General features: G+C 47.0%; 1 protein-coding gene across 1 annotated transcript; it reads right to left on the bottom strand.

Annotated features, from left to right (window-relative positions):
- Positions 1-9,059: 9,059 nt before the first annotated feature.
- Positions 9,060-10,435, bottom strand: LOC117735824 (RING finger protein 223). Its single transcript, XM_034540707.1, has 2 exons — positions 10,203-10,435; positions 9,060-9,879 (listed from the first exon to the last, which is right to left on the bottom strand). Exons 1-2 carry the CDS (start codon positions 10,433-10,435, stop codon positions 9,660-9,662), a joined length of 453 nt encoding a protein of 150 aa, XP_034396598.1. The 3' UTR covers positions 9,060-9,659.
- Positions 10,436-16,979: the final 6,544 nt, after the last annotated feature.

Here is a 16,979-nt window from a genome sequence, read left to right as displayed (position 1 = left end):
TCGTGTTCATTTCCGCTTCCCATCTCTGCTTTATCTGTTGGGAATTATGTAGATTCATAGATAGAAATATGCTATATAATTTACTTATTGTTTTCTTATCTTCATTCCCCATCTGTATCTCGATTAAAAACCTTTCTAGGGGTGTACGTTTCACAAGCTTTCCCCACTCTTTGTGTGTTGTTAGAAAAGTTCTTAATTGTAGGAACCTGTAGAAATCGGTTTTGGGAAGATCAAAATCTTTTTTCAGCTGCTCGAATGTCTTGAGGTTATCCTCATTAAATAACTGGTGCAGGTGAGCCAGTCCCATGTCTGACCACTTTCTAAAGCCGTATCCAGATTGTTGGGTGTGAAGGTCTTCATAGATCCGATGCTCGTTAGTAATGAAATACATTTTGGAAGCCCAAAAGCTGTCTGTATTTTGTTCCAGATTTTAAGAGTAATCTTAGTCCACTCTGCCACTTCTTTTACGGGCGCATCTGAAAAAGGCAAGACTTGTAAGGGCTCTGGGCATATGTTTTTCTCAATATTAAGCCAGCGAGTGTATGTGCCATTCTGAATCCACACTATCAGAGGTTTCATTTGTGCAGCCCAGAAGTAATATTTTAAGTTTGGTAGTTTAAGGCCTCCATTTAGTTTAGAGAGCTGTAATGTTTTAAGTCTAATTCTAGGACGCTTTTTTTGCCAGATAAATTTAGAAATGATTTTATCCAGGTTATCAAAACTAGATTTTGGAATTTCTATAGGTAGCATCTGAAATAAGTAGAGAAGTCTGGGCAGGACATTCATGCGAATACTTTCAACACGACCAAGCAGGGACAAAGGGAGCGTAGACCATCGTTCCAGGTCACTGTCAATGCACCCAATCATTCTACTATAATTGGCCTCATATAACTTCTGTAGCGATGAGGGGATGTATATACCAAGGTACTTTATACCGTCATTTGGCCATTTAAATCCACTTTGGAGTTTTACATTTCTTGAGATGTTTCCATTGATATCCATAGCCTCTGTTTTTTCCACATTTACCTTATATCCAGAGTAGTATCCATACTGTGAGATGAGTTCCTTTAGATGTGGTATTGTTGATGCAGGTTGCGTCAGATATAATAATACATCATCAGCATACAGGGATATTTTATGATCCTCTTTATGTATTACAGTTCCTTTTATTTTATTATCATCTCTGATAAGCTGGGCTAGGGGTTCGATACTAATTGCAAACAGCAGGGGGGATAAAGGGAGCCTTGTCTGCAGCCGCGTTCCAATGTGAATCTTTGTGATCTGTATCCATTCACTTTAACAGCTGCTTGTGGTGACGAATATAGTGTTTGTATCCAATTCAAGAAGTTGGGGCCAAATTTGAATCTTTTTAGTGTTTGAAATAGATAATGCCACGATACCCGGTCAAATGCTTTTTGAGCATCTAGAGACAAAATCATAGCTTCTACTTTCTCTTCTTTTTGATGGGATATTATGTTTAATAAGCGTCGTAAGTTATCACCATAGTATCTTCCAGTGATGAATCCCGTCTGATCAGGATGGATGATTTTAGTGATTATATGATTGACTCTTCTTGCTAGGATTGCTGTTAGAATGCGCAGGTCCCCATTCAGCAGTGATATCTATATGATTGGCACTCTGTGGGGTCTTTTCCTTCTTTATGAATTACCACTATAGTTGCCTCAGCCCAAGATGGTGCCATGGTTTTAGATTCTAATGCATGGTGGTATGCTTTCAGCAACAGTGGTGATAACATATCCTTGAAGGTTTTATAAAATTCATTAATATATCCATCCGGTCCTGGGCTTTTATTATTTTTGAGTGTTGAGATCACCTGTTTGATCTCCCATTCCTCAATAGGCTTCTCTAATTCCTTGGCTGCTGATTCTGTCAGTTCAGTTAATTTTATAGGATTTAAGAACTCTGTAAGTTTTGCATTATCAGAGCAGGTATCTGTATTTTTGTATAAGGATTTGTAAAACTCTGCGAAGGATTCTGCTATTTTATCTGGTTTTGTAACAAAAGTTTCTTTTGATTTAATTTTCTGTACTGTATTAGATGATTGTTTTTTTCTTAATCCAAATGCTAGTAATCTGCTTGCTTTGTTACCGTGTTCATAGTATCTTTGGTTCGTGAATCTTAAACTTCCCTCAATTTGATCTGATAGTAGGCTGTTGAGCTCTCTTCGGGTTGACTTGAGGTCATTTAGGAGATTGGCTGATGCAGATTGTTTATGTTTATGTTCTAAGTCTTTTATTTTATCTTCCAATTCTTTCTGTTTGGACTCTTTTCCTCTTCTCTTAGCAGAGGTGAATGAAATAATACGTCCTCTGATGTATGCTTTGGCACAATCCCAGAGTATAAGAGGTGTTGTTTCCTCCAAGGTATTGATATCCAAGTATTCCTTGAGTTCTGCTGTAATAAAGGAGGTACATGCTTTATCATTAAGGAGAGATGCATTAAGTCTCCATTGTTTAGAGGTTGGTCTTTGGCCGATGTCCCATTTTAATGCCACGGGTGCGTGGTCGGATAGAGTTATAGGAAGAATGTCAATGTCCACTATCCTATGTAGCTCTGCTTTCATGGTAAAGAAATAATCGATCCGTGAATAGGATGTATGTCTGTTTGAGTAGAACGTGAAATCCCTGCCTCTCGGGAACTTGCTTCTCCATATATCTACAAGGCCTGCCTCCTGGGATTGGTATTTGAGCATTCTACTCATTCTAGAGAGCGGAGTTTTAGAGGCAGGTTGTCGGTCCATTAGTTGTGACATTACACAATTGAGGTCTCCTCCCATCAGTAGCAGCCCTGTACTATATTGTAGGATCTTATTGAACAATGTCCTGATAAAGCCAGGCTCGTCTTCGTTAGGTGCATATACATTAATGAGGGATACTTCTGTGCCATCAATTAATCCGTTAACTAAGATATATCTCCCCTCTGTGTCTTTGTGTACTAGTGTTTGTGTGAAATTAATTTGTCTGTGTATGAGTATGGATACTCCCTTTTTTCTCCCCGATCGGTGTGAGGAGTAATATACTTTATCTGCCCAGGACCGTCTCAACTTTTCATGTTCAGCATCAGATAGATGTGTTTCCTGGAGGAATGCAATGTGGCAGTTGGCTTGTTTCATCTGATGTAGAATGTTCTTTCTCTTAACAGGGCTATGAAGGCCTTTGACATTGTAACTTATCACTTTTAGCGGGTCCATTGTGTGAAGTATTCAATTTTCATATTTTGGGAGTTTGTGTAGAGAGATGGGAAGCAGAGGCCAACAGCCAGCACATGGGCCATGCATCTTGTTATGTGGAGTGTGGAGAGTTGGACTAGTTAATGAAACCAATAGGGATGGGGTAGAAGAGGGTATTTAAGAAAAATGGATGATGAGCTTGTTGTTCTAATAAACAATGTAGGATCCCCAGGGAACAGTGGGATCAGAACAAGGGGAACGCAACAGTCTGGACTGCTGTTAGCTAACATTAGCAACAGTCCGGTGGGACCTAGTCCCTTAGCCACTAAGGGCAAGCAGCAACGGTGCACAGTCGAGATTGAAATGACTATGCTATGGGTGTGCTAAGATAAGGAATAGAGAAAGTAAGAAGAAAAAGAAAAGTCGACACAGAAAAGGACAGTGTCGAGTAACGGCCATTCAGGCCCCTGCAGCTCTTGGTATACATGTGTAAAGTCAAACAGCTCCTTGTGGTGCAGTAGTGCTTGGTTGCACACAGAGCTAAAGGCGTACCAGTATTCTCCTCTTATGGAAGCTGCCAGTGAGCAAGTAAAGTAGAGTGATACAGACAATATGAATAGAAATAGCGGGCACATTATAAGGGTTTGTTTCCTTGTAATGGAGACGGGTATATACAAAAATATTAACTGAGACATATTTTTCCTTTTCTCTTCTCAGGTGTGATTCAAGTAATGTTTTGAAAATATATATATTTGAATATAAAATAAAGTAGAACATAATGATGTGCCAGTATGTGAAATTGCAGAACTCACTGGTCAGTCCTTACTGTAGTTAACAGTACTGATGGGGATACATTTAGTCTGCGGCCTCAGTAGATGGGATGACTTTCTTCCGGACATACTCCATGGCTTTGCCGGGATCCAGAAACTCCTCGTCTTCGTTGTTGTGCGAAATCCGGAGTCTTGCCGGGTACAGTAGGCCGTAGCGGACTCCTTTCCTTCCTCGCAGGGTCCTCCGTATGTCCGTGAACGCGGCTCTGGCTTTAGCAACGCTGGGTGTGTAGTCTGGGAAGATAGAGATCCGGTTCCCGTTGTAGACCAGCGGCGCTCTTTCTCGGGCTCTCCTTAGGATCTCTGCGGCATCTCCGTCATTGTGTCCTTTAGCGATGATCACTCGTGGTTTCTCCCGGTCTCCTGGTCTCCTGGTGGCGGCTGTGCGGTGCGATCGGTCGATCTTTATGTCCCGGTCCAGCTGCAGGACTTCTTTAATAACTTTGGCAACTGTGTTAGGGGAGCTGGAATCCGGTTGTTCTTGAATGCCGGCTATCCGGATATTACACCGTCTCATTCTCCCCTCCATATCCTCGCATCGGTCTGTTAGAGTTGTGACCTGTCTTTGAAGGCTGGTTATCGTAACTTCTTGTGCGGCCACCTCGTCGGACCGTGTTGATAAGCCGCCCTTCACGTCTTGTATGTCGGCTTTCATGTGGTCTACTTCTGTTTGGATAGCGGTCGTGTTTTTAGAAATTTCGGACCGCACCGCTTGTAATTCAGACTTGAGTGAATTGAAATCTTCTGCTAGCGCACTTTTGAGTTCCTCTCTTGTAATTTTGGAAATCTCTCCCTTCAGGGAAGATAAGATGTCCGCTTTCATCCGTTCGGTCATACCTGGGCTTTCACTGCGGGTGGGAGAGGGTTGGTCCGGGTCACCTGGTGGGATCTGCCTCGTGGTTCTTGTAGGCCGTGATGAGCTACCGCCGGATTTATATTTGTATTTTTGAAGCTTTTCCGCCATTCAAAAATGATGTAGCTTGCATAAGTCAGCTGTTGGCCCCTTTGTGATGTCCTCGGTGAGCTTTGAGGCTGGTATTCTTGAAATAGTAGCTGTTTTTATGTAAAATATTGTCGGTTCTGCAGGCGCACTGAAATTAGCGTCTTACTCCATATCTTGCTCACTAGCGCCCCCAGAGACTTGTTTTCACAGCTGAATCCATCACGTGAGAAGATCCCAGAGATCAAACTCCTAAAACAAAGAAAAGCAGAACGTCCTCACATTCTGCTTTTTACTTCATAAATGACATAAATGATTCATTGGTTGTCAAACTGTTCAAACAGGAAACATTTACAAATATCAGCTAGTTTGTATAAAGTTTGTGGGAAATCAAAACACAGGAAACCCTGTTTTCATGGACGAGGACTAAAGAGGCCACAGAACCACAGATTAGAGGAACCGGCAGATCAGAAAGTTGAGCCGAGGTCAAAGGTCAGGCTGCTCGGCCGCGACGGCACGCTCCCTTTGAACTGTCGGTTTAAAACCCACTGACCCATGGAGCTCGATCCGGACCTTCAGCCCCGGTACCCGGTTCCCCGTCTTCCCGTTTGCCAAAGATGTCTGTTCACGTTCTCGGGCTGCGACTCGACTTCCAGAAGATCTGAGAGAGAAGAGGGAGGAAGGTTCATTCTGACAGAAGGTTCTACGGCGGTTCAGCTCTCTACAAAGGATTTAAAGTGACAGTGGGGATGTGAACCAGTCCCAGTCTAGTCCTGGTGCTCTGTAGACCTCTGTGTAGTCCAGGTGCTCTATAGACTTCAGTCTAGTCCTGGTCCTCTATAGACCTCAGTCTAGTCCTGGACCTCTATAGACCTAGGTCTAGTCCAGGTCCTCTATAGACCTCAGTCTAGTCCTGGTGCTCTGTAGACCTCAGTCTAGTCCTGGACCTCTATAGACCTCAGTCTAGTCCAGGTCCTCTATAGACCTCAGTCTAGTCCTGGTGCTCTGTAGACCTCAGTCTAGTCCTGGACCTCTATAGACCTCAGTCTAGTCCTGGTCCTCTATAGACCTCAGTCTAGTCCTGGTCCTCTATAGCCCTCAGTCTAGTCCTGGTCCTCTATAGACCTCAGTCTAGTCCTGGTCCTCTATAGACCTCAGTCTAGTCCTGGTCCCCAGGTTCCTCAGCCCCGGACTCTGGATTGAGCTTCCTGTCAGATCCTTTGAAGGGTTCCAGCTTTATTCTGGATCACGAGGGTTTTCTCTCGTGTGGCCCAGAGCAGCTGTAGTCCTCTTCCAGCTCCTGGTTGTGGTTCCGGTTCAGGGTACCTCGGAGCACTTCTGAATAATTAATAAGCCAACGAACAGTTTAACTCATCGTTGTTTACGTTAGAGATCCGAGTCCTTCAGCTCAAACGAACCCTTGAAGACTTCGATCCCGGTTCAGCTGCGAGCTGCCGTCTGGGTGAGTTATTGATTAATAACTTAATACATACTCTGGGTCAGCTGAACCCTGGGAAACACAGGCATCAGGAGACAAAGTGGATGTCTGTCCTGCTTCAACAACAACAACAACAACAACAACAACGTGTGTGTTCTGAATCAGGTCAACTGGAGGAACCCTCCTCTCGGACCAAACGGCCGTTGCGTCATCACGTTTGTTTACACGTTCAGAAGCACGATGCATTCATATGAAGAGAAATATGATCTCAGCAGGGTTTAAATTAAATTATGCAGAAGAATTGACGAGTTCGTCCTTTTCCACATTAAAGGACTAAAGTTATTAAAGTCTGCAGTAGTTATTGCTGATATGCTTCCTGACTCTGCAGGTAAAAGATGAGAAAAATGTCAAAGATTAAACAAGAACTCATGTTAAGAAACCAGTGATTATGTTTCATTGAACTATCATATCACTGATGATGAACTATCATGTAATACTTTACTTTTATAATAAAAGCAGCATCCTACACGTTCTGCAGGGCGACAGAGTGCAAAACTAAAAGCGTGAGAACAACACATTGAAATCTTGAGAGAACAAAGAAAAGGGGAGGAGCTTGCTTCTTCCACAAATGCAAAACATTATGAAACCAGTCTGAAGGTTGAAGGTGTCGCTTCAGGAGGAACGTCAGCAGGAGGAATGTCAGCAGGAGGAACGTCAGCAGGAGGAACCTGAGGGCTCTGAGGCCTCACAATGAGCTTTGATCTGCTTTTAAACAGAAGGCGGTGCTTTGAGACGTTGTCGCTTTAAGGGGGCTAGAGGTCCTGGATTCATGATTTAGCATCATGATGTTCCTCTTGGCTCGTGGGGTAGAGGGGTTGTCCCCGGTCCACAGGTCACATGTATCCTTGAGCACCAAGTCCCAGTTGCTTCACAGCCCTCTGCTCCTGAACGGCTAAAGATGGCTCGAATGCAAAGGTCATGTATGTAATATGGCAAACAATAAAGCAATCAGTTGCTCCTTAAAGCTCTGGGTGTGAAGGCGAATAAAAAGGTTCCTCTGAGGTTTGTTCAGGGACACAAAATCGTGTCTCCACAGAAGACTACTTCCATCAGGAGGTGTTCTATAGAAGACTACTTCCATCAGGAGGCGTTCTACAGAAGACTACTTCTATCAGGAGGTGTTTTATAGAAGACTACTTCCATCAGGAGGTGTTCTATAGAAGACTACTTCCATCAGGAGGTGTTCTATAGAAGACTACTTCCATCAGGAGGTGTTCTATAGAAGACTACTTCCATCAGGAGGTGTTCTATAGAAGACTACTTCCATCAGGAGGTGTTCTATAGAAGACTACTTCCATCAGGAGGCGCTCTACAGAAGACTACTTCCATCAGGAGGTGTTCTATAGAAGACTACTTCCATCAGGAGGTGTTCTATAGAAGACTACTTCCATCAGGAGGTGTTCTATAGAAGACTACTTCCATCAGGAGGTGTTCTACAGAAGACTACTTCCATCAGGAGGTGTTCTACAGAAGACTACTTCCATCAGGAGGTGTTCTACAGAAGACTACTTCCATCAGGAGGTGTTCTATAGAAGACTACTTCCATCAGGAGGTGTTCTATAGAAGACTACTTCCATCAGGGAGTGTTCTATAGAAGACTACTTCCATCAGGAGGCGTTCTATAGACGACTACTTCCATCAGGGAGTGTTCTATAGAAGACTACTTCCATCAGGAGGTGTTCTACAGAAGACTACTTCCATCAGGAGGTGTTCTATAGAAGACTACTTCCATCAGGAGGCGTTCTATAGAAGACTACTTCCATCAGGGAGTGTTCTATAGAAGACTACTTCCATCAGGAGGTGTTCTACAGAAGACTACTTCCATCAGGAGGTGTTCTATAGAAGACTACTTCCATCAGGAGGCGTTCTATAGACGACTACTTCCATCAGGGAGTGTTCTATAGAAGACTACTTCCATCAGGAGGTGTTCTATAGAAGACTACTTCCATCAGGAGGTGTTCTATAGAAGACTACTTCCATCAGGAGGTGTTCTATAGAAGACTACTTCCATCAGGAGGCGTTCTATAGAAGACTACTTCCATCAGATCTAATCACCAATGAACCTACCTATATATATATATATATATATATATATATATATATATATATATATATATATATATATATATATATCTCAGGTGTTTCCTCACTGAGGCTTCAGGTTTGTAAACCAGCTTCAGTCTTAGTTGATGCAACAGCGCCACCTGCTGCTGAAACCCGAGGATGCGTTAAGTGAGCAAAAACATGAGAAAATCTTAATTAAATAATTCCTCAATATACAAACAAGGATCTTTTTATTTCCTTCATGTTGCATTTCTCCGATATGAGGATTAAATTAAACATTTAAATAGTATTTATACGTTTTAAAACGTCTTGTTGGTTTTCCAAAATTCTCTAAAGATGAAACACACACCGTGTACAATTAAAAAAAGGAATTTATTTCAAGTTGAACAGGAGGCACACATGGCAACAGTGCAAGCTTTGATAAAACTGTTGTATAAATATATTAAAAAACTATTTATTTTACATTCCAAAAAGGTAAAACCTGTCGCAGCCTAAAAACAAACATCAGAGATCACGTGATTAAAAATGATTTGCAAGTCAAAGTGTTTGTTGGACTGCGTCACTGAACCGTAGATTGTTACATTTAAAAAACACGGCCTCTGCTTTTTAAAAAGGAAACGTCCTGGATGTCGTTATGATCACACTTCTGCCTCCACCAATAAAACATCAAGTGCTACATGTCTTTACAGACTAGTGAGGAAATATGACATAAAAACAGAACTATTCTCTCTCCGGGGGGTGAGAGTCGTCCACGCTTCCCTGTTTCACAGCCCGTTGACGAGCAGGAAGTAAACAAGGCTTCTCTCTTCAAAGTGCAGTAAACAGAGCGTTTAGAGATAGTATTCATATTTTAGGTCCGTAGATGTTTTAATACGGATTCATGTGCCAAAAAGAAACTAGTCAAGTTTCAGCCACCAGAGCCTTTGAGCTCGTCTGGTAGAATAAACCCTCCATCAACCTCCTGGTTTACAGTCAAGAAGAACAAAAAACAGAGTTTTGGGCCATATCCATTTTCCTGGTTGAGCATCTGAAGATGAAAGTGATTAAAGTGTCAGGTGAACATCTGGATCGTCCTCCAACCAGCACTAGTGCAGCTGTTGCTCATCAACTGCATCCGCGTGGTGGAACGTTTGTGGCTCAGGCATAATTGTAGATGAAGAGGAAGACGACGATGCCCGACAGCAGCAGCATCATCACCACCACGGAGGTCTGGAGGAAGACGCGGCAGCCGGGCCGCGCCATCAGGAGGAACAGGCCGTCGCCCAGCCCGACCCCCGCGTCGCGGGCCACGGCAGGCGGGCTGGGAAGCCCCACGTCCAGAGAGCTCCGACCCCACCGCCGGTGACCTTCAGATGACCTTCGAGAGACCGAGAGCGTCACGGAGAAAGACGTTTATGCTTCAAGCTAAATATTTTATCTCCAAGATTGTTTTATTTTCAGTAACGATGCATAACATTTTTTTTCATGTTGCTAATCAAAGTTTATATTAGACAGTAAAATGAAAGTAAACTGTTCAAGGTCGAACTAACATTTGCATCGGTGTGTGAAAGCGGGGCAAACTTGCACGTTATTTTATTAATCACATTTCAATAAAATAAACTCCAATATTTAAAGAACCACTTTCATGGAAGAAAATATTCATTATACAACAGAGTAAAAGTCGCTCAGAGCTCCGCCTACCTTTTGACCTGCAGCTTGCCCTTGTTGCGCAGGAAGCGGACGCTGTAGACTCGCTGCATGGCGGCCGGCAGGTACGACAGCATGTCCGAGTTGGTGGCGAGTCTCGGCAGGCCGAGGGCCGGCAGCGCCGTGAGGCCGCGGCACAGCGGGCACTGGATGGCCTCGGGCGCGGCCGACTTGACGTTGATGCGCGCCAGGCACTCCAGGCAGAAGGTGTGCTGGCACTGCAGCATCTTGGGACAGCGGAACACGTTGTTGAACTGGCTGAAGCAGATGGAGCACTCCAGGTCCGGCCCGGCGTCCAAGGAGCACCCGGTCGGGGGAGGGGTCAGCCGGAGGTCCGGGGACGGGACGATGACGGAGACCTGGCAGGAGAGGGGGGTGTCGGGGGCGGGGCAAGGCGTCGACCTGGAGACCGAAACCAGGCTGGACTGAGACCAGGATCTATAGGCGAAGCCCAGGGCCGGCAGCGCCGACGGGTCCAGGCCTCCGTGCTGGCCCGGCGAGGCCCGATAGTGAGGAACAGTTCGGCTCAGAACCGTCACACAGCTGTGGCTCGTCTGGATGACGGCAGGAGACGACGGGGTGGCCGACAGAGAGGCATGATGGGAAATATCGTTCTGGCCTGTCGGTGAATATGGAGGCGGTATCGTGTTCACGTCGGGATTCATGAATGGACGGAGGAGGAGGGAGTGAGAGAAAGAAGAGTGACGCTGCGAGGAAACGCAAAGATGGGAGGAGTCTACAGCCGTCACATGGAGGATGATGAAGAAATGATGAAGACGCTCCTGGTGCAGCATCCGTCTTAAAATAAAGGAAAACATCAATACACAGAAAACAATCCGGATTAACTACTGCAGCCAGACGACAACTTCCAGTTCTACACTGACGTCCTAAAGCTGCATTCTCTTTCCTGACCACCAGGGGGCGACTCCTCTGGTTGTATAGAAGTCTATGCTTCATGTGTTAAAGCTGCATTCTCTCTCCTGAACAAAAGGGGGCGACTCCTCTGGTTGTATAGAAGTCTATGCTTCATGTGTTAAAGCTGCATTCTCTTTCCTGACCACCAGGGGGCGACTCCACTGGTTGTATAGAAGTCTATGCTTCATGTGTTAAAGCTGCATTCTCTCTGCTGACCACCAGGGGGCGACTCCTCTGGTTGTATAGAAGTCTACGCTTCATGTGTTAAAGCTGCATTCTCTCTCCTGACCACCAGGGGGCGACTCCTCTGGTTGTATAGAAGTATATATAAATGACTCTACTTCTCTTGATTTATTCCCTCAGTAAACATTGTAAACATTAGTTTTTGGTCTCAATCTTTAGTTTCAAGTCTTCTTCAATACAGAATGATGTTCATTTAGTAAATTATGGTCATTTAGAGTCAAACAGACCATAAAGCAGGGGGTGCTTTAGGGGCGGGGCTACCAGGTGATTGACAGGTCTCTACGTCAAGCAGATAACTGGCTTCTAGTTTGGAGGAGACGACCAGGGGGTTCCAACGAGCTAAACTGTTACTTCAATAGGTTTAGTTCAGCCCTCCTCCGTCTCCTCCACACAACACCTCCCAACACCTCCTCCTCCGTCCGCTTGGCGAGCTGCACAAAGGGTTCTTCTACTGAAGAAAGTATTGTCCATATTGGAGAACCCAGCCCACCAACTACTGCAGGGACAGCAGAGCACGTTCTCCAACAGACTGCTTCAGCTCCGCCGGCAGAGGGACAGATACAGGAGAACCTCTTCCTGATACAGGAGAACCTCTTCCTGATACAGGAGAACATACAGGAGAACCTCTTCCTGATACAGGAGAACCTCTTCCTGATACAGGAGAACATACAGGAGAACCTCTTCCTGATACAGGAGAACATACAGGAGAACCTCTTCCTGATACAGGAGAACCTTCCTGACCACTGCTATAAGAAGTTATAATAAATCAGCTCTGGCCAGATCCTCCTCAAACTGAAGATCAATAACCCTTGCACACTTGATATTCAAATACTTTGAATTTCTTTACCATTTAATTTTCTTTATTATTTAATATGTCCTGCTGCTTTTTTATTGTATATATTGTAACCAAGTTTGCTGCTGCTACAAACAAAGGGGGGAAGAGTAAAGTATTTATTAAGGTCACTTCCTGTTTACTTAAAAAAGAAAAAAAGATGGCGCTGAAAAAAAAAGAAGCAGCCCGACTTCAAAACATCCACAAACCAACGAGTCACCACGACGAACTGCATCATTCACCTTCTGTTTCTACACAAATACAAAAGATGTTCCCAGTTCGATGTGGAAGAACTTAACTGGTCCTCAGTCAGAGGAACGTGGTCCAGTTCAACCCTCCGACGTCAGAGCAGACGGATCGCTCTTCTCCTGTCAATCAAACTCTCCAACCTCCCGGGATGAACATTATACATGCAACAGCTGATCTGGTAAAACATTGACTTTGGTCATCAGTCAAACTGCAGCCGTGTTTTATCAACAGGCTGCTTCTTACTGACAATTTACAAACGACGGTTTCTAGTCATATCAACCTCCCCTAACCCTGAACCTCACAACCCTGAACCTCACAACCTCCCCTAACCCTGAACCTCACAACCTCCCCTAACCCTGAACCTCCCCTAACCCTGAACCTCACAACCCTGAACCTCACAACCTCCCCTAACCCTGAACCTCACAACCTCCCCTAACCCTGAACCTCACAACCTCCCCTAACCCTGAACCTCACAACCCTGAACCTCACAACCTCCCCTAACCCTGAACCTCACAACCCTGAACCTCCCCTAACACTGAACCTCACAACCCTGAACCTCACAACCTCCCCTAACCCTGAACCTCACAACCTCCCCTAACCCTGAACCTCCCCTAACACTGAACCTCACAACCCTGAACCTCACAACCTCCCCTAACCCTGAACCTCACAACCTCCCCTAACCCTGAACCTCCCCTAACACTGAACCTCACAACCCTGAACCTCACAACCTCCCCTAACCCTGAACCTCACAACCTCCCCTAACCCTGAACCTCCCCTAACCCTGAACCTCACAACCTCCCCTAACCCTGAACCTCACAACCTCCCCTAATCCTGAACCTCACAACCTCCCCTAACCCTGAACCTCACAACCTCCCCTAACCCTGAACCTCCCCTAACCCTGAACCTCACAACCTCCCCTAACCCTGAACCTCACAACCCTGAACCTCACAACCTCCCCTAACCCTGAACCTCACAACCTCCCCTAATCCTGAACCTCCCCTAACCCTGAACCTCCCCTAACCCTGAACCTCACAACCTCCCCTAACCCTGAACCTCACAACCCTGAACCTCACAACCTCCCCTAACCATGAACCTCACAACCCTGAACCTCCCCTAACCCTGAACCTCACAACCCTGAACCTCCCCTAACCCTGAACCTCACAACCTCCCCTAACCCTGAACCTCACAACCTCCCCTAACCCTGAACCTCACAACCTCCCCTAACCCTGAACCTCACAACCTCCCATAACCCTGAACCTCACAACCTCCCCTAACCCTGAACCTCACAACCCTGAACCTCACGACCCTGAACCTCACAACCTCCCCTAACCCTGAACCTCACAACCCTGAACCTCACAACCTCCCCTAACCCTGAACCTCACAACCTCCCATAACCCTGAACCTCACAACCCTGAACCTCACAACCTCCCCTAACCCTAAACCTCACAACCCTGAACCTCCCCTAACCCTGAACCTCACAACCTCCCCTAATCCTGAACCTCCCTTAACTCTGAACCTCACAACCCCTGAACCTCACAACCCTGAACCTCACAACCCTGAACCTCACAACCCTGAACCTCACAACCCTGAACCTCACAACCTCCCCTAACCATGAACCTCACAACCCTGAACCTCACAACCCTGAACCTCACAACCTCCCCTAACCATGAACCTCACAACCCTGAACCTCACGACCTCCCCTAACCCTGAACCTCACAACCTCACAACCCTGAACCTCACAACCCTGAACCTCACAACCCTGAACCTCACAACCCTGAACCTCACAACCTCCCCTAACCCTGAACCTCACAACCTCCCCTAATCCTGAACCTCCCCTAATCCTGAACCTCCCTTAACCCTGAACCTCACAACCCTGAACCTCACAACCCTGAACATCACGACCTCCCCTAACCATGAACCTCACAACCCTGAACCTCCCCTAACCCTGAACCTCACAACCCCTGAACCTCACAACCCTGAACCTCACAACCCTGAACCTCACAACCCTGAACCTCACAACCCTGAACCTCACAACCTCCCCTAACCATGAACCTCACAACCCTGAACCTCACAACCCTGAACCTCACAACCTCCCCTAACCATGAACCTTACAACCCTGAACCTCACGACCTCCCCTAACCCTGAACCTCACAACCTCACAACCCTGAACCTCACAACCCTGAACCTCACAACCTCCCCTAACCCTGAACCTCACAACCTCCCCTAATCCTGAACCTCCCCTAATCCTGAACCTCCCTTAACCCTGAACCTCACAACCCTGAACCTCACAACCCTGAACCTCACAAACCTGAACATCACGACCTCCCCTAACCATGAACCTCACAACCCTGAACCTCACAACCCTGAACCTCACAACCTCCCCTAACCCTGAACCTCACAACCTCCCCTAATCCTGAACCTCCCCTAACCCTGAACCTCACAACCCCTGAACCTCACAACTCTGAACCTCACGACCTCCCCTAACCCTGAACCTCCCCTAACCCTGAACCTCACAACCCTGAACCTCACAACCCCTGAACCTCACAACCCCTGAACCTCACGACCTCCCCTAACCCTGAACCTCACAACCCTGAACCTCACAACCCTGAACCTCACGACCTCCCCTAACCCTGAACCTCCCCTAACCCTGAACCTCACAACCCTGAACCTCACAACCTCCCCTAACCATGAACCTCACAACCCTGAACCTCACGACCTCCCCTAACCCTGAACCTCACAACCCTGAACCTCACAACCTCCCCTAACCCTCACAACCCTGAACCTCACAACCTCCCCTAACCCTGAACCTCACAACCCTGAACCTCACAACCTCCCATAACCCTGAACCTCACAACCCTGAGCCTCACGACCTCCCCTAACCCTGAACCTCACAACCCTGAACCTTACGACCTCCCCTAACCCTGAACCTCACAACCCTGAACCTCACGACCTCCCCTAACCCTGAACCTCACAACCTCCCCTAACCCTGAACCTCACCTAACCCTGAACCTCACGACCTCCCCTAACCCTGAACCTCACAACCTCCCCTAACCCTGAACCTCACCTAACCCTGAACCTCACAACCTCCCCTAACCCTGAACCTCACCTAACCCTGAACCTCACGACCTCCCCTAACCCTGAACCTCACAACCCTGAACCTCACAACCCTGAACCTCACGACCTCACCTAACCCTGAACCTCACGACCTCCCCTAACCCTGAACCTCACGACCTCCCCTAATCCTGAACCTCCCCTAACCCTGAACCTCACAACCTCTGAACCTCACAACTCTGAACCTCACGACCTCCCGTAACCCTGAACCTCCCCTAACCCTGAACCTCACAACCCCTGAACCTCACAACCCCTGAACCTCACGACCTCCCCTAACCCTGAACCTCACAACCCTGAACCTCACAACCCTGAACCTCACAACCCTGAACCTCACGACCTCCCCTAACCCTGAACCTCCCCTAACCCTGAACCTCACAACCTCCCCTAACCCTGAACCTCACAACCTCCCCTAACCCTGAACCTCACAACCCTGAACCTTACGACCTCCCCTAACCCTGAACCTCACAACCCTGAACCTCACGACCTCCCCTAACCCTGAACCTCACAACCTCCCCTAACCCTGAACCTCACCTAACCCTGAACCTCACAACCTCCCCTAACCCTGAACCTCCCCTAACCCTGAACCTCACAACCTCTCCTAACCTCCCACAACCCTTGTTGAGTTAAAGCCCCTTTAAATGGAGTACCGACCCAAAGACACGGCTCCACCCGGCTGCAGCGTCTAAAGCGACGCACCAGACATCTGGAACTTGTTTCTGGTCTCCGAAGCTGAACAGAAGCTCATTTCAAGAGGACTCACCTCCACAGGTGAGGAGGAGCTGCAGGCGGCGACAGTTCCAGTCTAACTGGCTCCAACGCCGCACACATTTGCATCGTCCGTTTTACTTTAAGAAGGCAAATAACATGCAAAACGCGTCACGGCAGGAGTCACCTGCAGCTCTCCTCCCTCCTGTTTCCTTCCTCCTGTCTCATCTCTCATCTCTCCTTCCTCATCTCTCCTGTTTCCTTCCTCCTGTCTCCTTCCTCATCTCTCCTGTCTCCTTCCTCATCTCTCCTGCCTCCTGCCTCCTGTCTCATCTCTCCTGCCTCCTGTCTCATCTCTCCTGTCTCATCTCTCCTGTCTCCTTCCTCATCTCTCCTGCCTCCTGTCTCATCTCTCCTGTCTCATCTCTCCTGTCTCCTTCCTCATCTCTCCTGCCTCCTGTCTCCTTCCTCATCTCTCCTGCCTCCTGTCTCCTTCCTCATCTCTCCTGCCTCCTGCCTCCGGTCTCATCTCTCCTGCCTCATCTCTCCTGCCTCCTGTCTCCTTCCTCATCTCTCCTGCCTCCTGCCTCCTCTCTCCTGCCTCCTCTCTCCTGCCTCCTCTCTCCTGCCTCCTCTCTCCTGCCTCCTGCAGCAGGAGTTAAACACACAAACGGCCCAGAAAGAGGCTCAGAAGTCACTTTATTTTAATATGATTT

This window comes from Cyclopterus lumpus, chromosome 9 (assembly GCF_009769545.1).
Source record: "Cyclopterus lumpus isolate fCycLum1 chromosome 9, fCycLum1.pri, whole genome shotgun sequence".
NCBI classification, from domain to species: domain Eukaryota; kingdom Metazoa; phylum Chordata; class Actinopteri; order Perciformes; family Cyclopteridae; genus Cyclopterus; species Cyclopterus lumpus.
This window is presented reverse-complemented; position numbering and strand designations above follow the sequence as displayed.